The sequence below is a fragment of the Melopsittacus undulatus genome, chromosome 8 (genome assembly GCF_012275295.1).
Source record: "Melopsittacus undulatus isolate bMelUnd1 chromosome 8, bMelUnd1.mat.Z, whole genome shotgun sequence".
NCBI lineage: Eukaryota > Metazoa > Chordata > Aves > Psittaciformes > Psittaculidae > Melopsittacus > Melopsittacus undulatus.
The window spans coordinates 16,503,103-16,526,991 of NC_047534.1; the positions used below are offsets into that span (position 1 = coordinate 16,503,103).

The 23,889-nt window shown below is 37.2% G+C and overlaps 1 protein-coding gene across 1 annotated transcript in view; it reads right to left on the bottom strand.

The window, feature by feature from the left end:
- Positions 1–23,889, bottom strand: part of SNX29 (sorting nexin 29) — a 127,604-nt gene that overhangs the window by 102,182 nt on the left and 1,533 nt on the right. The window contains exons 2-11 of the mRNA XM_005150769.3: positions 20,176–20,240; positions 19,181–19,233; positions 16,507–16,631; positions 15,432–15,612; positions 14,299–14,369; positions 13,052–13,300; positions 10,774–11,143; positions 9,982–10,100; positions 7,272–7,350; positions 6,691–6,773 (exon numbers count right to left, since the gene is read on the bottom strand). Of these exons, the coding sequence (XP_005150826.2) occupies positions 6,691–6,773; positions 7,272–7,350; positions 9,982–10,100; positions 10,774–11,143; positions 13,052–13,300; positions 14,299–14,369; positions 15,432–15,612; positions 16,507–16,631; positions 19,181–19,233; positions 20,176–20,240 (1,395 nt within the window). The remainder of the gene's footprint in view (positions 1–6,690; positions 6,774–7,271; positions 7,351–9,981; positions 10,101–10,773; positions 11,144–13,051; positions 13,301–14,298; positions 14,370–15,431; positions 15,613–16,506; positions 16,632–19,180; positions 19,234–20,175; positions 20,241–23,889) is intronic.

The following is a 23,889-nucleotide window of genomic DNA, read 5'->3' on the forward strand; positions in this document are numbered from 1 at the left end:
CACTGCAATTCCAGCCTGGCATTGCTGGCAAATCCCCCTGGCAGGATGCAACAGGAGCCTCCTATCACTTGATACTGATCAATCCAATTCATCATTCATCATCAATCAATCTTTTATGTTAGATTTTTTACAAAACATTTCTGCTTCTCTGGCCATGAAGAAAGATGATGATTATTTTCCTACCCATTCCACACTAGCGCTTGAGAACTAATTGACATTAGCAAGAAACGTTTCAGTAGGTCATTAGAGCGATTTTGCACTCCATTAATTCAGCACAGAAAGAATGATTACTTTACTAGAGTAACTTAGCATCTTTATACAAGTTCTCTATATGTTCTCTGAAAAAATAAAAATATCCAGATCCTGTACAAATTATTATCTGGGTACTTTAATCAGGCTTCCTAAGGCTGTGCTTGCAGTATAAAGGCTGTTTCAGCTTGCTTTACCCATCATTGGTACCACCTCCCTTTTTCTGGCCCTAGTGCTTACACACACACACAGTGTTCCAGCAGGAACTGAGTCAGCTCCAAATTGGTTTGGTACAAGGCACAGAGCAGAAAACAGTCACAACACCTTTTTAGTCAACAAGGATGATGAATGAGTGGTAGAATACCCTTTCTGGCAAGAGTAAAGTTCATATTGCATTGAAGTGATCAGGTAACCATTGCAATTTACACAGCAATGACAGGAAAACTTAGAATGGAAAGATTATATATAACCAAATACACTATGCTCATTTTAGTATTTTCATTTTAGTGCTCGACGGTATTTTCCTTACTATTTTCCAAAAACGGACTATAATAGTTTCTATTAACTAGTATTTATATCAAACAAACAAGCAAACAAAAAACTCCAAAACCAAACCAACCAACCAACACTACCACCAAAATTCTGATATTTAAAGTATTATATTTAGCTATATCAAACTTGATAACCATGAAACTCAACACACTATTAGCACTCTTTTGGTCACGAGGAGACACTGCCACTCTGAAGGCAGACTGGAAAGGTTGGGGGGTTTGAGGAGGTTTCTTTGGTTGCATTATATTGTGGTTTGCTGGTGGGATTTTTTGGTAGTGGAAAATAGGTTGGCTGCAACAGTCCCAGAAAAATAATATGGAGTGTTGTGAAAGTGGACCACAATCCATCAGCCTATCTGTGAAACAAAAACTTGTTCTAAGGATGAGCAAAATAGAACACTTAAGTGTTCAAGCCTTCTACAAGTGTACAGCACAAGCAAAACACATCCACAGTGAGCCCTGAGTACAGTAACACTCTAACAAAATAAAGATCTTAGATGATTAAGCTGAATTCAGAATCTTCCTCAAAAAAGCATCAAGCCAATGATATTTTAAGCATTTGAAGAATGTCATTAAAATATGAGATTGTACAGTCTGAGTTAGTTGCTATTATTTCTGTGACTCTGAAGAAATTAAAGCCCTTGCTACTCAGACAAGTTATTGTATTTCTGGCTCTGCACCTATCCTGAGGTGACTGTTCTACTGCCCATATGCATACTCAGTCTGTTTAAATGTGCCCTGATTTATTAACACTTCAACAATGAAGCCATTATAAATTGTTTCCATTTTTCCAATTTTACCAACCTATTCACAGTGTAACCTTAACTTGCCTAATAACTTTCCTTCATTCCATCCAGCATCTTCTGCATGAGTAGAACTGAAATCCTATCGTCTCTCACTCACCTCTCCAACACACACACAAGAAAGCAGAGCATGAAAGCAAGATTCTGTTAAACACCATGGTTGGCTTAAAGTAGAAGAAATAAAAGACATTAAAATAAAAAGTTATTTCCATTTGCTTAATTTTTTTCTGAGTTATGGAATAGACAGTACTGTAGTGACACAGCAAAGAAGAAACTGCACATTGCATTATCACACAAACTAATGCTTAGTTTAGGACCACAAAAGCAAACAGACTTCATGCTCAGTACTTCTTACCAGTTTAGTTCAACTACATATAGCAGTGGAGATATGGAAGAAAGCATCAACACAAACACAGTCTGGGCTAAGGAGGCTTGTGCAGCCTGTGCTTACCCTAGCAGTGCTTTTGCTTTATTACTGTACCTATGCTAGTCCTTCTTGAAGTGGTGAGTATTAAGGAGTCATATTTTCTACCAATTACTCAAACACAAGAACTATACAGTTTTTTAACACCTCTTTAACCTCACCATCCACCTTAAATACAATGGAGTCAAACATTCACTCATATAATTAAATGAAGAGATACCAAGAAAAAAATCAAGAACTTGTATTTCATCATCTTCTGATGCAAGTAACAATATAACTGAAAGGACAGCTTCCTATTTTATTCAGGCATAACATTCAAAACTTAGAAAAAGAAAAAATCATAATTTCTTACTCTATGTTTCTTGAAAACTTCTAGCAGCATGTCAGAAGAGTCAGCTGAATGCACATGAACTAAATCCAGTGTTATGCACCGCGGCAGGTTCACTTCAGATCTACCAGAACATCCAGTTCCTCAGCTTTTGTCTATGTTGCACCTTCCTCTCAGATGACTGTATGATCATAACCTATTTTTTCAGCAGAGTTATGTCTCATTCATTGTGTGCATTAAAAAAATAAATAAATAAAACCTTAAAAATCAGTGTTGTGGCAGCAACCATACATTGGGTATTTTTTTTGACTTCTGGCCTTTGCAACCTCAATCTTTGTCCTCCTTTCTAAGTGACAGTGAGAGGATGGCCAAGTCAACCCACTTCAGAAGAATTAAAAGAGTGTTTGTCCTATTTCTGAACTGCTTTGTGTTTGAAGTCATTTACAGTCTGTAAAGTAACACTAATGGAAAGAGCTATACTACTGCTAATAACAATCAGCATTCAAAACCAGTATATCTCAAAATTCATGTGATAATCAGAGTTTCATAAAGACAGATACAAGAAGATTACTAGTAAAGTCTTGAAAATTGTGTCATCTTATGAGTTACTTTTGCAACAACTTCCATGTGCAAACCAGTAATTCCAAACTAGGTCTTTTTTATGATTTGGGGTTTTTTTTACTGACAAAGAATTAAGGAATAGGCAAATTAAATTGTTCATACTAAACTTTGCTTTTTAAAACCCCCCAAAATATCTTTTATTGTTGAAATTAATCTGTAGTGCCTAATTGCTAATAAAACAAATATTTCCTCTAAAACCTTTTTTTATTTCCTTGCAGACTACATGCAAAAGTCTAATTCCTATAAAGCTTTTGTAAGGTCACATTCAGAGCATGAAATACATAGAGAAGTGCCATGCTTTAAGAAGCACCTGCCAACTTACCAGCAACCTCCAGAAAAGTTCTAAGTTTAACAACTCTTCTGCTGTTAAGATTGGAAAAGTCTGATTTGCAATCACCTGTTATGAAGACTGAGCTGTAAGTGAAATCATCTCTCTTGTACACAAGGTCATGCAGCACTCCCCTGCAATCCTGCAGATGGAATAGCAGGGTGGGCTGGGAACAGGCTACAGGAATTACTTTTTTGGGTTTATTTTCTGCAGTGCAAATTTACACAGATATTTTCAGAAACAAATAAACTTCCAACAGATGATCTACATCTTAAATCAGAAGTCTGACCTTTAAAGACATGCTCCTTAAGCTGCCTGTGTGAACACTAGATATTAAGGGTTTATTTAGTGCCCCAAGATTCTGCAAATATTATCCTGTCATGTTACTACTATTAAGGCAAATCGTAGTAGGAAACAAATTAAACAACATAGGTCTGGCACTGTACTGTTTAGTAGGGTCCTGGTGAAAAACAGAAGTCCGTAAGATGAACTGCAGCTTTTTTCTCAGTGATTAAATTTATACACCCTCTTTCCACAGTTCTCTTCCAGAGAAGTCACAGGAATTTAGTAGCTGTCAGTAAGTGGTAGCAACCAAGTTACAAAACACGTCAGAAGCTATTTAGAGGACAAAGTACAAAAAACATACACCTTATTTACCTACACACCAGGATCAAAATAAGATATGTAGGTTTCATTATCCAGTAAGTTATTCAGTGATCATGGAAAAACTGGGGGCATTTTCCAGAACATACAAAAAAAATAGAGAATGATGTACAATACTACACCCTTTGCTAACCTTTGTAGTTAAACCCAACTTTAAAAACTGAGGAAAATTATAGTGGAAAAACTAAGTTGCCACTTATTTACTAAAACCAGCACTATAGTCAAAGAACCTTGTACAGAAGGACACAAGTAGCATCCTTCTAAAATTAAAGTTTTGCAACTTCCCTTTTTTCCACTGCAAAAAGGAAACTGAGAAACTTGTGCTGGTAGGACAAATTATCCCGATGGTGTAAAAAGATTCTGAAAATACAATCTTCCAATGACAATAATTGGAGAAGACAAAGTTGTTTGTTATTCAAGTATGACAAGGTAAATGCAATGCTTTAAAAACTGGAAAATGACATCATGGAACAGGCACATAAAAACAAAACTTCTGACAAACTTGTTAAGAAAACTGGTTATAATACAGCACAATCTGTAAAGTAGGTGAGGTTTCAAAGGATGTCTTCGATACTCAGTGGAACGCTAACTCTGTAGATGAGGATTTCTCTCGAGTGGTATTAGCATTTTTTAAGCTCTATCTCCTGCCAAGTTGACCTCTACATGACAAATGTGTTGACATAAAGTCAGGAGGATCATTCAAAATGGCATAAATTCTAAATTACAGCTTCTTGGAACACAATTTTCTGGCCTGCATGTCAAAAGAACCAAGCAAGGGTTAGTACCATGCTAGCAAGTTGGAAAGGAAGGAGAAAAAGAATACGTTAAACACCCAAAATTTCATTTGAGGCATTGTCTGCAGAAGCAAGCACAAAAATCCAGTCACTGGAGACTCACAGCTTTTCTCCCTGCACTACTGCATCCCATTTTTCTTCTCTGATGTGTTAGAATTAGTTGCTACGCAACCAGGCTCTAAGCCTCACCATTTAATAATTCTTCTGCTAATTGCAACAGGAAAAAAGAGCTTCAGTATCTGTCACAGCACTGAATTCCTGCTGCCCAGGGGATCTGCAACCAGTAACAATGAACTTGAGAAAGACATTATTATTGAATGTATCTGGGATCAGCTGCTTTAACAGCATTAACTTATATGAACAGTCAGCTGAATTTTGGTTCTGATAACAATTAGATTATTCACTAAGCATTTCACTGGTTTTGGAATTGTTTTCACATACTACCCCCCTTAGTCCCACCAAAGACTTCTCTGAAATGGGAAACTGATGGTAGCATGCATGCTTCTGTTGATCCTGTGGCTCTTTTCATTTGGAAATTGCTAAGTATCAAGAACTGAAAATCACAAGATTTATTTTCTATTTTATAGCTGTCAACTACACAGAGGAACTAAGCAACTAAAGGAGACCAATTGCGGCCCCTGCTGGTACTTACTACACCGACAAACAACAACAGCAATATTGAGTGCAGTAAAATCAGAAACTTTCTTAGTAAAAATTTATTACTCAGAAAAAAAAAATAATGTAAGAACGAAAGGATATTGCAGTAATAGTATGAGCAGAGAATATCCAAGTGACCAAAGTATCACAGTAACTATCAACAGTCTACACATCTACAACATTCAACTATGTCACTCAGAAGTCTCAAACTAGCTATTCCCCTTCATAAAGTACTTGGTAATGCTCTGTCAGCAGACCCAGGTCAGAGCTTAAAACAGTACCTAGTGAAAGTGCATGGTCTACCCCCTTTAACACACATTGACACAGATACCAGCTGAACATGAGATTACAGTATTTTAAGGGTTCATTCATTCTGATGATTTCATAATTCAATTTCAGAAAACAATCCTGGCTGCACCACTTCTACATTCCCAAATGTCATAATTTGAAACTGTACATATTTAAATTAAGAAAAAGGAACACACATACCCCCCCACACAGCTTTAGGAACAAAGCCATATCCATCAGTTCATTTACAAATTTCCTGTACAGTGAGGAAAATAAAACCATACTGGCTTACATGCTACTCAGTTTAAGAACTAAATCTTTCTTCTACAAGTTTTTGTGAAGAAAAATAAAAGCCTAGAAATGGGGTAAGCAAACTGCCTGTGCTTCTACTAATAGCCTTCCACAGCAAAGGGTATTTCATCCTGTCCAGCTCAACTCTAAACACCACTGAAAATATGATTGTACTCCACCCTTAATCCTAACTGAACTTTGATTATGAAAGCCCATATTTATGTCTGCAGCAGATTTCTATATCAAAACTACATACTGATTGTACACAGAGGAGTTCTGGGTTTGTTGGTTTCAGGCTTTTTTCTGACTAAGCATTAATGAAAGCAGGCAAAATGAGTCATCACATCAGAACCAACCATTAGTGTTTTCAGAGCTTGCAGAGATCTAAAGATGTTAATGGAATTAAACCATTATTGCTATTTTAAGTACTCAAGCCACATCTAGTATAAGGATGACATTAACTTTTCTGGGGAAAGAGAACCTAATGCCACACCAGCTGCAATGAACAATAACCTGGGATCTGCCAATTCAAGAATCATTTTAGAGCAATCATTTCTAATATGGCCAGCATATCAGGAATGAAGTGCTGTATGCCTCTCTGAACACATCTTACTGAAAAAAAAAACAAAAACAAACGTATTGAGAATTACAAAGTTAATTCCAGCAATCTAGATACATCAAGGAAGTACTTACTAATTGTCATGGATTCTGGCACAGTGGCTGAAGGCAACATATTGCTTAAAGTATTCACTTGAGCTGGAGGACTGACTTCCACTCTAGTCATAGAAGTACAATTTCATCAATAAATGAAAACAAAATCCTGAATTCAAAACTTAGAAAAGAATTCCAGAAACTATAATTATCATCATATTCACCCATATTTAATAAATTTTTATTTAATTATCCTTTAACGTATTTTTGTGAGTCTGATTTAAGAATACACACAAAAAAATCCACATCAAAAGTCCATGAAGAATACAGTAAAAAAAATAACAAGAATCAACAAAAAAACCCTGTTTTCAAAGCCAGGACGGTGAGTCTAGCTGTTATTTGACATGAGTATGTGACTTCAAGATAATTAGAAAAAGTTCAATATACAAAACTATGCATAAAGGGATATAGGCTTTTGCATTAGTCTTTCCAAACATTTGCAGAAAGTACCCTGAGGAACAGCTTGCTTCCCAGCACTGAGTAGCTATGCATTAGGGAACAGTGAGAAGCTGGCAGCTACAGGGTGAAATTTTTCATTTAAGGAAAACATATATGAAACGTACCTGTAAGGAAGATCAGACCTTCTTGGAACCAGTTCTGCTGTATGAACATGTTCATGTCCTTCTCCATTCTCCAAGTTATCTAGAGTAGAATACAAACATTAGCTTTAATCAGCTAAAAGCACTTAAAAACTAAACCAAAAACAAAACCAGAAGAAAGGTAGTTAAATTTTTAACTAGCAACACTCATCTTTACTAAAGCTTTTAAACACTTTAAATTCTTTCTCCAAGGTTGGCTTCTGCACATTCACCCCAAATGCCAGCAGGATTGTAAAGTCCCTTAGGAACACAGTTCCAGTTTGAAAAAGAAGTAGTATTGCACAACTCCCAAGTTTTAACTTGGATGTACATTTTACACTGAAAACAATGCTGCAAAGCTATGAAGTGACTCCTTACCGAAGTGATTTTTGCAAGTCTCAGGAGCTTTACCACTACATGGCATCTGACTCTCATTACAAATCTGTTTTTGACTTGCAGGAAAAGGATCTGTGGTTAGTCACCATACGTGAAAAGCTGCACAGACACCAGCCCCTTATGCACTCCTTACAGAGCACCATGCTTTTCCCTGGGTCTTTAAGCCCATGTACCAAACATCAGGAATCAGACAGATGAGATACTTCTTAAAAAGTATGGATAATATGCATCTGTCCACAGATCCACAACTGTCAGGATCAAAGCATACACATCACTGGGCCTGTTATTAAAGTAGCTCAGGTGGAAAGAAACAAAACCAAATTTCATTGACGTTTTCTGCATCTTACTACTTAAGGGTTACAAAGTTACCACAAAACTATCCTAAAAGCATGAGCTAAAACAGCCCAGAATACAAAAATCAGGAATTCAAGGCAAAAAGTTAATGTGAGTTCCCACTCCACAACACACCCACTCCCAGAAACAGGAACATTTACTCGTACTCCAGATTTCAAACTGCTGCAATCAGCAAACCCTTGTAACTCTATGGACCTTTCCTAACCAAAAACTACATTTCTACATTCAATCCTTCACAAACTGGAAAAGGAAAATGGAAGTCCAAAAGTGGAAGTACAAAAAACAAGTAGAAAACGTATTTCTATTTTTTTTATCCACTAGCATTTCTGAAGAGGCACATGTACAGCAGAGAGCAGCACAGCACTATGTGACAATTCACATTATTTTCATTACCAATCTTACAGGACTGAATTACACTTTTCTATTAACAGTTCATTTAAACTCTGAGCATACATAACACATATGCAAAAAATGTGAAATATAATTAAAACATTATTTTAATACCAATAAGACATTTTTAAGTGGCTCCTGAAATAAGAATACATATCCAAAGTTTGATAAAAGCAACGTTCTTATGAACAGCTAGCAAAATGTTAACTGGGGAAGTTGGGTGTGGGGAATGGTGGAAGATTTTTGTTTGTCTTTGGTAGCAATACAGATGCTGTAAAAGCACCAGCTCTTCTTTTCCATAACTTTGACTATCTTCATTGCTTGCTTCATGATTTCACTAAATAGTCCACATAATTCTTGAAGTGCAATACCTCAAACTGCATCATTAGAGCCAACTGAGCATTGATTTACAAATGACACTTTCATTTATGCATGCCTGTATGAAGTGTGGGAAGCACATCACTGCTAATTCACTGCCAGCTTGTGACCCACTGTAATTAGTGGGTCTCCTGCATAAAACAACTAGAGGATGCTGATGGATGAAATATACATATGAGGCAGCAATTGGCACTCACAGCTCCAGAAGCCAATCCTACCCTGTGCTAAGCAAAAAACAAATCATGGTTGAGGTCTTTGCACCCATGAACATGCTGCACAGGCTGGAGCAGCTCTGCTCTGGAGACAGGCTGACAGCTGGGCTTGTTCAGCCTGAAGAAGAGATGAGTCTGAGAAGACCTTACTGTGGCCTTTCAGCACTTTAAGGGGGCTTATAAGAAAGATGGAGAAAGACATTTTACCACAGCCTGCAGTGACAGGACAAGGGGGAATGGTTTTAAACTAACAGAGGGAGACAGAGATTAGATCTTAGGCAGAAGCTCTTCCCTGTGAAAGTGCTGAGGCACTGGCACAGGGTGCCCAGAAAAGCTGTGGCTGCCCCAGCTCTGACCCCAGCCCCCCAACCTGCCCCTGGTTGGACGGGGCTTGGAGCAACCTGGTCTAGTGGAAGGTGTCCCTGCCTGCGGCAGGGGGTTGGAACTGGGTGAGCTTTAAGGTCCCTTCCAACCCCAACCATTCCATGATTCTCACATCCTTTTCCAAAGATGTATTTCCTAGCCAATCATTCATCATCCTGTATATAAACAGGTAACAGCTTCTACTGAACTGCATCCAATATTAGACACTTTTTCCAATCTGTCAAGACTAATTTTAACTCAAAGTCTCAAACACATTTGCAAATTATTCCAGCTTAGTTATATCTAGAAAATAAGTAAGGACACTTTTTATTCAACCATGCTAAACATTAGTAAAATACCATACAAGACCACACCTTAATACCAACAAAATTCAGGTTTATTTTGACACTGACAAATCCCCAACTAAATACCTACTCCAATGGAGAACTTTGATTCAGATCTAGAAAAAACTTTAATTGAACCTCCCATCTCAGCTGTGCAATATATCCTATGCCCTTACAATTCCATTATTTCTTACTATTATCCCATATTAAATATTCTGCTATAAAGTTTGCTGGAATTTGGTAAATTAAAATATATACCTGTTTGGGAGTAAGAGCCAACAGCACTGACAGGAAATAGAACATCTGAGTCATCGTTCAGGACCTGCAGAGGACTCCAACTGCATATCTGAGAGTTGCATGTGCCTAGTTCATGGGGCCTAGATTTAAAACAAACCAACAGAACAACCTGTTTATACAGTCAGTATTCATGTTCACAATGCTTGGGTTTCTTTCAGAGATATCACTGCCAGAAAAGTCTTTAATTTCAATCTACCTGCCAATTTCTTGTTTCAGATAAACTCATTCAAGATCAGATTATTTCAAAGATGAGACAGGAAGCTCTTTTTCTCCAGAGGGATTTCTGTGTCAGAAATAGAGAGGTCATCCTAGTAGCTAAAATTATTTCTTTTTCCCTCATTTTTGTTTTGTCCTGTCTTGTTTAATTATCTGCTCTGATGATAACAGGCTTACTTTGTTCAAAATACATGGGGTTACTGTGAAGCCAAAACAGAATTGATAGCCATACTAAGAATAAGGACATTTCAAATAGGCCAGAATTATAGCATGGGTATACGATGCAACAATATCAACAACTAAGAATTTAAAGGAGAACAAGTCTGAAATCAAGATAGTTTGGTTTTCAGTGGAACTTGGAAGCAAAGTACCATCACTACAGTGCCTAAATGGTTTAAACAAGGGGAAAGAAGATACAGGAAGGGGTAAAGGTGTGCAACAAAACCTGTAATTCAGTCACACTGATCTGTCAGTACTCATGGAGGAAGGAGGAAGGGAGTGGGGAAGGCTTGGAAAATGGCTCCTGCAGCTACTTACTTTTCAGAAGCTTCTGTTTCCCCTTCTGTGTCTTTATTTCCTAATGATTTTCCATACAGCTCATCTTCATATGCATCTTCATCATCAATGCTCTTCACGTCTAGTTTCTGGTATTCATATTCTCCATTCAGGAACACCGAGTTGCTCTTCCATGAATGGTTACTTTCACTCCCATTCAAACTCTTCCCAAGAATGCTTTCAGATGAGGGTGATGCAAAAACTGAAGGTCTGTCTACACTCTCCTCTGAACTTTCTCCTATAATCAGAGTCTTTGTTGCGTCCCCCAAATTGTGGTCATCTTCCTCTTCATCAAATGAGATAATATTAGTCACTCTCTTCTTCTTTTTTCTGTCCTTTTTACACTTCAAATCTAGCAGCAATATAAAGGTTTACATAGTTTACAAAGAGAAACAAAGCAATACACTTGTTCTTGTAAGAAAAAGCCTCTTAGATCTATGAGGCTTTTCATTATCTTTCCATACACATCAGCTTTTAAGTCTCTAACTACCATCTTTATTTTATATGCCTTACATAATTCAGATTCTAGAAGACATTTTAGAAGTGCATTCCTAAGAGCATTCAATTGGAACTGGGAAAAAATTCAAAAAGCTTGTAAAATTACATTTAAAATTGTACTTGGCTTGCTGTCCCTCCCAAGGAATATGGTTAGTGTATATTGAAGAGTCTGAGTACACAATACAGAAAACACAAAACTTCTGGGAAGAAGAAATTAAAAAGAACAAACAACACAAAATCCAGCCAGCCTGCAATCAAATAAAGATACTTTTTGTCTGTATTTTGAAAACTGAGCAGTCAAGTCTTCAGGTAAAGAAACTGAACTTGATCCATCAATGGGTAACTGGCTCTTGCTCTGGAAATACACTGAAATCCTCTCAAATAGATCACACCTATGCCTTGACAGCACTCACTTTCCAATTATTACCTCTCCACACCGATTCTGATGCGCACACAAGGCTGAATGGTCTTGCAAAGTTGAAGCCCTCTAAGAAATACCAGAAATGCACTCACCAAACAACTCACATTGGGAGTCAACTGTTTTAATTCAAGTCTAGCTGTTATATATCCACAAAATATATTAACATATTTCTAAGAGTTAGAGGATGTTAAAATCCATCCTGGATGCAAACAGAATTCCATCTTTAATGAGAACATCTGACTTGCTCTAGCATGTAACATATAATGGCATTTGAACAAACCCAATGTTTTTAAAGTGACCTTTTATTGCAAGTTGTACATTACATGTACTGTATCCACATGGACTGTACACATAAGGTACACTAAGTTGTACAGCCATGTGCAGAATATTGTCAATTATTCTGTTGTTTTATCTTGCAAGCCTTTTTTATACTTACCAAGTTATCCCAAGTCAAGTATTAACTACTATTTTAATCTCACTTAAAGTGGAAAACAACAAAAGCTTTATGACAAGTTTGTTTTGAGACGAAGCCTCTTTTAAATAACAGTAAGAAATAGATTTTATCTCAAGTTCTATTCCTAGCAGACACCATTCACTTGTGGGGTTCTTTCTTTTTTCTAAAAACAATTTAAAGCCTAAAATAAAACCTTGCTTCTCAATGGAAAAACACTCTGTATCTTAATAAAGCAAAATACTCCTTCAGCTCAGCTTCTGGAAATAAAGATGATAAAATGTTCCTCTGCTTTTGGAATTCTTTTTTTCATTTTTGGAAATGAAAATGTACAATGAATGCCGCATTTTGCTTAATTATAAAAGATTAAGACTTTGGGTCTTTGTCAGTAACTAACACCCTACAAACTGGTTGCAACACTAACATATTTTAAAGTAGAAAGGGTGTATAAGTTTTCATTTGTGGTTATTACCTGCTTCCTAGAGAAATTCAGACTGTAAACATGGGTGCTGCTTGAAGAAGATTACAAGCTATTATTTTTATCTGATATATATATACCAACAGATACATAGCAGTGCATTTTTGAATGATAAAAGTGCCAGAAGAAAACATATTAATAATGAAAAATCATGACACGAGAAACTGCAAGGCATTACCTCATTAATAAGAAATTGAAATTCAGGTTGCAAGCAAAGCACTTTACCAATTATATAGTTTAGCTTCCCTCTCACACTGACACAAGAGAGATAAAACTCTCAAATACTTCGCATGTGTAATGCACTTCAGGTTTTTGTTCCATAATCATGCATTAAATTTAACTGGAGAAGTTATTTTAACACACGAGAATTTTATAAGTTGCTGAATGAGATAAACATTGTAAAAATGCTTACCAGCATTTACACTCTTTGAGAGAACAGGAAGTGGGTCAGTGTCCTGATCAGGTTTTATTAGAATAGAGACAGCAGATGATGCCGTGATCTCTCTAAGAAGGCTGCTAACACCCTGTGTGGATTCTTTCAACAATGAGGTCACATTCTGCGTTGATTCCTTTAACAAATCAGACACAGTGGGTGTGCATTTGCTCTGCCCATTTAAATCTTTATTGTCAATGTTGATTGCAAAAAGAATGGAGTTCAGACCTGCAGAGAAAAGAAAGGGAAAAATAAGACCAAAAGCTCACTATATACTTCATACAAAAGTCATAAAGACAGAACCTAAGAATTAACAAAGCTATGACACGTAAAACATTTCTTCCCCCAAATTTCCCACAGTTCACCATCCACAAATTCTTATTCTGTCATGTACCATTCATTCTTTTTTAGATCACGTTCAAGCTGATGCCATCAGTTCTGAATTTATCTTGATGGCTGTTCAACTGCACATTAAATAAGCGGTAAGTACTGTGAACACATTTATTTATAATCTTCTTTTTAAACTCATTTCACTGCAACTTAAGTATTTGTTGGTTACTAAATTCTATTAACAAAACTTGCATGAACCCTATTTTGCAGAATGAAGCATGTGACCACATATCTGAGAAAAGGGGTGTACACGGTAATAATACATTACTTCTGTGGTCATTTCTCGGTTATCATTCCTACTCTTACTCTCCTTTCATGTATTTACCTATAATTTGGGTCTTACTATAGTAAGTCTATCACTGCTATTTTCTAGTCAGGAATTAGTCAGGAATTCTGCTTCAGACAGAAGATGATGCTTCAGGCATCATCTGCTGTCTTGATTCTAATAAAACCTGATCAGGACACTGACCCACTTCCTGTTCTCTCAAAGAGTGTAAATGCTAGCAAGCATTTTTGCAGTGTTTGTCTCATTCAGGAATTCTAGACAGGAATTACCCATTTTGTTTTCTCAAAGTTGCACTAGGTTTATAAAAGAAGCTAGCCTTGACTGAGAAGTTAGAAAGCTTCTGTGAAAGGCTTCTGAACTGTAAGAAGGATAGATCCAGTATTTTAAAAGTTCATCAATTCATAGCATAAACTAGCATTCACCCTAAATGTGCATCTTGACACACATTTTCCACATAAGCAAAGAGCACTTGAGAGAAGCTCCCCACAACCAGAAACAGATATGAAGAATGTTAAAATGAAGAACAGTAGCATTTTAGAGAAAGTCTTACCAGCTGCCATGGTAGGAATCATACTAGAACGTTCTTCATCCATCATAAAAGACCAATCTTCATAGAAGACACTACAATTTGAAACGGAAAATAAGAGAATATGCAGTCCTGTATTAACATACTTTCCACTTCTAAAAGACATGAAAACCCTGAAAAATGACTACCCCAATAGACTAAATTATATGTCCTGGAGTTCTGAAATAGAGCAAACTGAACAGTTATCAAAGACATACTACATAGTACTTTATCTTCACTTTTATCTCTGCATTTCTACATGGACAAAACAGCCACAAAGGGCAAGAAGGTTCATTCTCCATTAGCAGTCACAATATTTCTCTACACCTACTGCTATACTGCCTATATAGGTTTTAAATAACTCGAGTTGACTGTAATTACTAAGCCAAATGAAAAGAATGGATTTCTGCTAAATCCACTGGACTTGATCAAGCTCATCAAAAAAGGAAGATACCCCAACTTTTCAAAAAGAAGCTAAAGATGTATCAGTGAAAAGGTGGGACTCAGTTAATTGTGAACTAAAGTGCATTTCACATATCCAAAGTACCTCAAGATTTCACAACGCATAGTAAGTTACTCTCAGTAACTCTGCAAAAGTAGGTTCACAAACCAGTACAAAAGCAGTTCGAAGTGATCTGCAATAGTAGCTACCTATTGCTGGACTGCTCTTCAATTACTGGATGAGCATCTCCAAAAGGCCTCAGGCAACTGCCATTGACAAACTGCTAAGATCAAGGCTGCAACTGTGTGCAATGTTAACAGCATGAAAGGGGCACCTCAAAGCCTGGTGTCAAGGTCTCAGTGAGAAATACTGTTGAAAGAACGGGAAAGGGAGTTATGAAAGAGGATGGAAATTAAGATGAGGACAGAAGCATACATTCTCATGTGCTAGAATGAAGCCAGTTTCAGATCACGTGTTGATAACAGCACAAGCCACCATTTAATGGCTGCTAAAATTTAAAAAAATGAACAAAATGTAAGTATAAGATTAAGTGGGTTTGCTAGCAAAGCAATTAATACACTGCATTAGTACAGCTGTATTTTTTGGTTGGTTGTTTTAATCTCTTTAATCATTTGTCCATACATTTCCTGCATTACAAAGGTATCAAATACAGTACCCAAGTCGATTCTTATCTGCCAGCAGCATATGAACGTATCTTTCCAGGGAATGCTCATTTAATGCACAGCGCAACCAGGCCCGGCCTCTACCAATGTCTGTGGTAATTGTCTTCAGAGAGTAAAAGCGCTGCAGTTCATGTTTATTCAGAACTTCTTTCACATAGTACCAGAACACTGGCTCTGAAATAAAAAAGTAAAAATAATAATACTTAAAAACACATCAAAAAAACTCACATCTGAATGCATTTACATGTAATTTTCCAAAAAAAGCAGGTAGCGATATATAACTGCACAAAGGTAAATCATTCAGCATCTTCATACAACTCAATAGTTAAATAAGTTATTTATTTCTACAGAACTTGGGCTATTTAAGCAACTAGAGCTTTTCACCTCATTGAAAAAAACACACACATTCACATTAAACTCTTACATCTTTAAACTGAATTCACATTTAAAGCACATTCAAACTAGTATGTCACACATAGAGCAGGTTCTAATGTTCAGCTGGGAATGTATTATATGAAGTAAAAGAACTCATTAGAATTCTACCTTGCTGCTAATTGTGAAATGTTGGAAGCTAGGACCAAAAGAAAAGATAGCTCCAGAATTTACAGACATGTAAATGACAAATTCATGTTACTTTAAAAAAAAAAAAAGTGTTACATTTAAAAGGCAACAACACCCCTTTCCACCAATATATTCTCCTTGCCCTGTTCCCACATATTGATAAAAAGGGGGTTTTGCAGTTGCCTCAACTTTCTCAGTTGGACGTAACAAAAATCTACCTCAGTAACTGTAAATGTTTTATCCCTATCAGAATTCAAGATATTTGCCAAAGATGCTATTCATGATGGAACTGTAGAAGTGCAGATTTCCAAACACCAACATCTCTAGAGAAGCTTGGTATGAAAATTACAACACAATTAAGAAAGCAATAACCACTTTCACTGATTATTGAGAGTCCAAGTGCTAAGCCTGGTACCAGCAGACTGCAGACCTAAAACTTCCATCACAAATTGCATCACTTGCACTTATCAACTGCTTAAAATAGAACCATTAAGATTAACTAATTACCTGTTTCAGTTTTACTGGAGAAACCTGCTGCCTGTTTGATGGCTGCTGCTGTTAACGCTAGTCCTCGACTCCTCCTCAGACCATGCTGAAACACAGCTTCAAACTGAGCACACAAACAAGTGACTCTGCAACAGAATTTGTAAAGAAATCTTGTGAAAAGAACAATCAACTATGTTTTTACATGTTTTCTACATGTTTATTCCAAATCTCTGAATGTAAAGATGAACATGCAGTGAAAGACTCCTTGTATGCTCTAATCTCATTATCTACAAACAGTATAATCTACTTATACCCAAAGCTTCGTTATGACATTCATTCAAGGCCACGCTGAACAGAGCCTTGGGCAACATGGTCTAACGTGAGGCATCCCTTCCCATGGCAAGGGGGTTTGGAACTGTATGATCTTAAGATCTTTTCAAACCCAAACCATTCTATGACTATCCAAAGCTGGGGCACAAATGACTTTCAGAAGAATTGGCAATCAGTTGAGAAGTCATCCTCACCTGCTATAGTGATTGTTAGTCACATCATTTCAGTTTCAGATTTCATGCAATTACATTTTCATAAATACCCTTTGTGCTACACATGCAATGAGTGTTTTTCTGAAAATATGCTGTAACTTCCTATGCAATTAATAGACAATTTTATTCATTTGCATTAGTACTCTATAATTCAAGCCTAGGAAAACAAGTACACATTTTAATATTCTCCAGAAATCCCAGGCACAGGAAAATAAGGAAGATTTTTCTGAAGATGTGTTGAATCTTCATGTTTTGATGCTGTTCTCTACAATACTATTTACGCATCTCCTGATTTTTTTTTTAACATAACCCAGTTAATAAATCAGTCTTCACACAACTAGAAACACTGTAAAACCAGCACAATTTAGCCTGCCAAAGAAAGAAATATTACTGAAACCTACAGGGAAGAGTAAGACTTAAGGTACAACAGACAGGAAGGAAATCTTTGTCTGAAATACAGAAAGTAAGTATTACTTTTGGCTATTAAATAAACAATACTTAAAACTTAAGCTTTAAGAAAGTTGTCAGCTCACTGCCGAAACTGATTTCTAAAAGGAAGGGCAGGTACTTTAAGTTCAAGCAAACGCATAAAAGTGGTTGACAAAGTGGCACAGGACTCTGCTCCAACGTTCCACAAGTACAGAGTTCTATTCAGGGTCACAAAAAAAGCAGATCTCAGGAAAAGCACTGACAGAAAGAGAAGTGTATTTACCATAACTGCCCTGGACAGCAGAGCTTTTAACATGTAATGCTTTCCAGTTCATCTATGTTAGGAAACTTTACTTTGTTAGGAAAACTCGACTAATAAAACAGAGTATCATTCAAACAATACTCAAGATGATTGTGGAGCCCTTGTAATTAAATTTTGCCAAGAAGTCTGCTGCTGTCAGAAATGGAAATTCCTGCAGATACTTAACTTTTCAACTCAGAAAAAAAAACAGAAATTAGGTTCTGTGAAAAAGCTCATGTTACTTAAAGCCTGTGTGATCTGCTAACTCCTTTAGCCTGGAGTTCCACACACAGCTAACATACAGGAGCTGCATTACAAGTTACTCCTGAAAGGAGATGGGTTTGCCCATCTCAGCCCTAGTGGCTTCCTCCTCTTCTGCACTTCCCATTGCTTCTACCTGCTTCGCCTCCTTGCAGCAACTGTAGCATTCACCAGATGTTTTACTGATTCAACTCCCTAAAATGGCAGAAGGCTATCCTTTTGCATTATTTCTTCTTTAAATTCATTCACAGAGGACTGGATGATCACCAGCCATTGCTCAAAAAGGTGGTGCAAGGAAGTAGTACTGTAGTTGGCAATGTTGAGGAGATACATGAACCCTCTCCACCCCTTCAGTAGCAATGAATTATTACAGACTTTCCAGATGTCATGAAAACACACCCTTAAACATGTTCTTAAGGACTGAATAAGGAGGGGATTGAAGATAATTTTATACATAATTTATAAATGGTCAACAGAGAATTAACTTCTTCCCAAAAGGCAGAGTCAAACTTCAAGGAAGTAAGAAAAACTACAACAAACAACTGCATTGAATCCTGGATTTATCTTTACCCAAGATTCTTTGACAGGACAGGTTGTGAGATAGACTCAATAGGATACAGAACACAATGCTATTTCTGTCTGTCAGTCATCTTCTTTAAAGCCATAGAAACCAATATGTCATATCTAACAACAAATGTAACTAATATGAATTAAATGACATTTTTTGACTTACTTTAATACAAAGGAGCAACTTCTCATACAGAAAAGGAAGAAAACCAGGTTTATAACATGTCAGCAATTAGAAAGAATAAGGACGACAATTTCCTTAGTGACTGTGTTAAACACACTTGACAGTTAAGTGTCAGGCTTCATAAAACACGGGTGTACTGGTAGTAAATATGCATTCATTTTAAAAAAGGTTTTATAGAAGGTCAATTCTCCCAATGTCATGTTCCAACCTTAGGGTCCAATGCTTTGGCATGAACTCTGCAGCCATTCAAACACTTGCAGCTTCATACATACTGTGTTAAGCTATCAAATTTTTAAGATGAAAAATTCAGAGTCCCAATGTCAGTAGAAACGGGTTTTGGAGCGTGTCAGGAATTTCATGCCATTACAATACATAATCTAAGCATGTTGGAAGTTTCTTAGACTATTTTACCTGCTATCAGAGTCTGAAGCAATTTCTTTTCTTCCTCCAAATCGTATTTGACACTGTAATAAACAGACTTTAATAAATTCTTGTTGTACTAACAAACTTAGTATTTCAAAATACCTCCATGTAAGAAACAAAGTCATGACAAAAAAACGAAGTACTACAAAACAACACATTGGCAAATACAGCCTGCAACCAAAAAAGTGTTTCATGGCATTATGTTCCACTAATGGCTTACTCTCTGGAGTTCTTGCTGTATGCCCTTGCTAGTCAGCACAAAACACCTGCAGGTCCTTCAGTATATTTGAGTGAAAATTACTACTTTTGAGTTTTAAATGTACAACCACAAAACCAAACATTGCTCCTATTCAGCTCAGCATTACAGTTAGAGAAGGATCATTCTTTATAACGTATCACTGGCTTACTTGTCAGGTAGTCTTTTGCCTCCCAAGCTGTCCTAAATTGAATCAAGCCTATGAAATTCTATTTTCTGAACTTCATCCTGATGCTAGATACACACACACACAAACTAATCCCATCTTTATCTCTATTGTAACCATTCAGTAAAATCCTAGTGCAAAGAAAAAAAGCTGTTACTGTAAAATGTACAGTACAATGCAGTACACTACAATTTAGTTCAGTGGTGTAAGTATTACAAATATATATTCTTACACATATTCTGTATTATAAATATATTTATATGTATTATATGTATATAAATACGTATTATACATATTATAAATACGTATATAAATATGTATTATAAATATATTTATAATAAGCATAAATATCACAAATATAACCTGTCAAGAACAAGAATTTAAAATACTGCATAATAGGTGTTTAGTAGCAGACAAAACCAACTCAGTAGTAGTACTGTGAGAAGTACAAGATTTCTTCTTTGGTAAAAAGGAGGAAAAAAGGGCAAAGACAAGACAGTTCCTGCTAGAAGTGACAACTTGGAGTAAGTATGCTATAAAAATATGTACTGGATTTCTCACCTGTTTAACTGCATCCAGCAGCCGTTCCAGAAGAAACTGTCTTTTAGTGTCATTGTTCTGTGAACCTGAAATTCAACATGACATCAATATAAAATGAGTATCTTCTTACTGTCAAACCACCTTACTGCAGAAGGAGTTTTTTACCAGGTGAAACAGAGAGCCATTGTTATAATAAATCCCTTAAAATTTAACTACCAGCATAGTTCGTCCTGGTTAATACCTATAAAATCTAGTTTGCTACGTGAAACTATGCAAGACAATCTTTACCTTCTCAATCACTTTAGCGACAGACAGCATAATGATCTGCTTGTCAGAATATACTTTAGAAACTCCCAAAAATATGTGTAAAATCTACTGTTTTATTAACCTACATCACCTCTATCATTTCTTTATTCTGAACTCGAGTTTAAAGTATCCTTCATAAACCTCTTGTGACCTCTCTGGAATTAAAGTCACTGTTCTTCTTTTCCTCTCAAAGAACATACAGTTAACATATGCATAGCCTGAAAGCCGGTTACAAAAATTGCATGAGCAAGTTCCTCCAGATACTGAAAAAAATCAATCACTACACCATCAGCTCTCCCATAAATAGAGACTAAATCCAAGATGTGTGACTCTTCCTCTTGCTGTCCAACACTTCAAGGTCCCAATCCCAGAATTCCTTATCTCCATAATCCCATTCAAAGTAGCTTCCACCTAAGCCAGCAGTCCAGAATTTGTCCTACTGAAATTATTCTGCTTCTGTTTCATTTTAAATATTGGATTAGGAGAAGAAAACCCCCATAGTAAATCTAAAATACACAAGTCAGCTGCTAACTAAGCTTCACAATGTTTATTTGGCTGATTTTCCCGGATTTTCAGGAAGATAAACTTCCCATTTTGAGCTCTTACTCAAACTGTGTAGACATGTGATGTATGAGGTTTGGTTCTGCTATCAAATATTCCAATGCATGCAAACACAGTGAAGATGCAAACAGTGCTCAGGGCTAGTAAAGGATTGTAGAAACAAACCCCACACCAAGTAGGTTTTAACTACCGAACAACTATGTGAGTTACGCCACTATGACAATCAGGTTAAATCAATCTAATCTTTACTACTCCACCTTATACTCCTTCAGAGTTCACAGTTTTATTAAATCACATTCAGTGCTCTTACCATGCAAGCATTGCCAAAAGCAGACACATGCCTATGCATCTAAATGCCTTATAAATCATGTAAGTGGGATAAGGAAAATGATTAAAGCTCAACTTTCATCACAAACCCTCATGAACAGGAACACTGAATATACACAAACCTACTGTTTCAAAGCTTATTACTTTGTTCAACATCTTTGTCACTGACATGGACAGGGGATTGAGAGCGCCCCCAGCAAGTTTGCCGATGACACCAAGCTGTGTGGTTCTGTTGATACGCTGGAGGGAAGGAATGCCATTCAGAGGGACCTTGACACACTTGTGAGGTGGGCTGATGCCAACCTCATGAAGTTTAACCATGCCAAGTGCAAGGTCCTACACCTGGGTCAGAGCAATCCCAGGCACAGCTACAGGCTGGGCAGAGAAGAGATTCAGAGCAGCCCTGTGGAGAAGGACCTGGGGGTGTTGGTCAATGGGACAATGAACATGAGCCAGCTTCAGTGTGTGCTTGCAGCTCAGAAAGCCAACCGTATCCTGGGCTGCATCAAAAGGAGTGTGACCAGCAGGCTGAAGGAGGTGATCGTGCCCCTCTACTCTGCTCTCGTGAGACCTCACTTGGAGTATTGTGTGCAGTTCTGGTGCCCTCAACATAAAAAGGACATGGAACTGTTAGAACAAGTCCAGAGGAGGGCCATGAGGATGATCAGAGGACTGGTGCACCTCCCATATGAAAACAGGCTGAGAAATTTGGGTCTGTTCAGCCTGGAGAAGAGAAGGCTGTGTGGAGACCTCATAGCAGTATTCCAGTATCTGAAGGGGGCCTACAGGGATGCTGGGGAGGGACTATTCATTAGGGACTGTAGTGATAGGACAAGGGGTAACGGGTTGAAACTTAAACAGAGGAAGTTTAAACTGGATATAAGGAAGAAATTCTTTACTGTGAGGGTGCTGAGGCACTAGAATGGGTTGCCCAGGGAGGTTGTGAATGCTCCATCCCTGGTGGTGTTCAAGGCTGGGTTGGACAAGGCCTCGGGTGACATAGTTTAGTGTGAGGTGTCCCTGCCCATGGCAGGGGGGTTGGAACTAGATGATCTTAAGGTTCTTTCCAACCCTAACTATTCTATGATTCTATGATTCTACATCTTGTGCCATCCACATGCCTGTGAGAACAGACACAATGCAGGATTTCTCTTTACATTAGCAGTTTGAGACTACTCAAGAACAAATGCATGTAATTAATAATTCTGTGACCAGAAAAAAAATTCTGTCAAATGAAAACACTAAGTGTGTGGCTTAAGACTGTCTTCCAAATGCAACACATGTTCATTCTTCAATTCACATCTCCTTGGCATCTCTGCATCTATTTGATGACACAGAAATTGTTTGTAACTAAATACCAGACTCTGAACAAGAAGAAAAAAATGCATAAATACAGAAAACCTACAGATGATAACTGATGTTCTATAAGGTTAAAGAATGTTATATCAAACAGCCTTAAATTTACACAGACTGAGTCCAGTGCAATGCACATTTTGTTACAATTTTACTTGCAAATTTGTACTAATAAATTATGACTACACATGTTTACAGCCAATAATTTCATAAGCAGTTCCAATGACCAGTAACAGGGCTCCAAGGCCACATAATGTCTGAGAGCTGGCTGCAGTTTCAGCTTGATGCACATCTTCAGAATTCTTCTGCTGTGCTTAACATAGAAATTTCGCAGGTAGAAAAAAAAGAATACTCAGAATCTAACATGTTTTAAAATTGAAAGATTAAGTTGTGTGTTTTTTCTTTGTAATAAGACTAGAAAACTTAGCACTATTTAGCAATGTTTTGTTTCAAGTAGATGGAAGGTACAAATACATCTTTACAAGCTCTATTTAAGATTTTGCTCTTTTATGGTCTTCATTTTACAAACTTCAGCTTTTAAAAAAAGCGTATATTTTTTCAGATAAGTCGATCAATGAAGCGTGAACAGCTCTACCTGATTTACAGACTAACAGTGTATTACAAACTGACCAAAACATCCTTCTACTGATTCAGAATAGTGTAGACTGCAGTAACATACAAATACAAAACATAGAATGCAGAAAACCAGCATTACTCAGAAAGAAAGACTATATTTAGACCACTGCAAAAAAAAAAGGAAGTTCAGATACAAGTCTAAAAATAATTGTGAAAACACAAGTGTAAGGTTGAAAAAAAAATAAGAAACACACCCTCCACTGTCTGAAAAGACCTAGAGGGATGTCCCTTCGGGGACTTCATCAAGGACTGTAGAGATAGGACAGGTGGTAATGGGGTCAAACTGAAACAAGCAAAGTTCAAGCTAGTCATAAGGAAGAAGTTCTTCCCTGTGAGGGTGCTGCGGCGCTGGCACAGGGTGCCCAGAGAAGCTGTGGCTGCCCCATCCCTGGCAGTGTTCAAGGCCAGGCTGGATGGGGCTTGGAGCAACCTGGTCTAGTGGAAAGTGCCCCTGCCCATGGCAGGGGGTTGGGAGTGGATGAGCATTAAAGTCCCTTTAACCCAACCATTCCATGATTCTGTGATAAGGCTTTATGCCACAAGAGTTGCTAC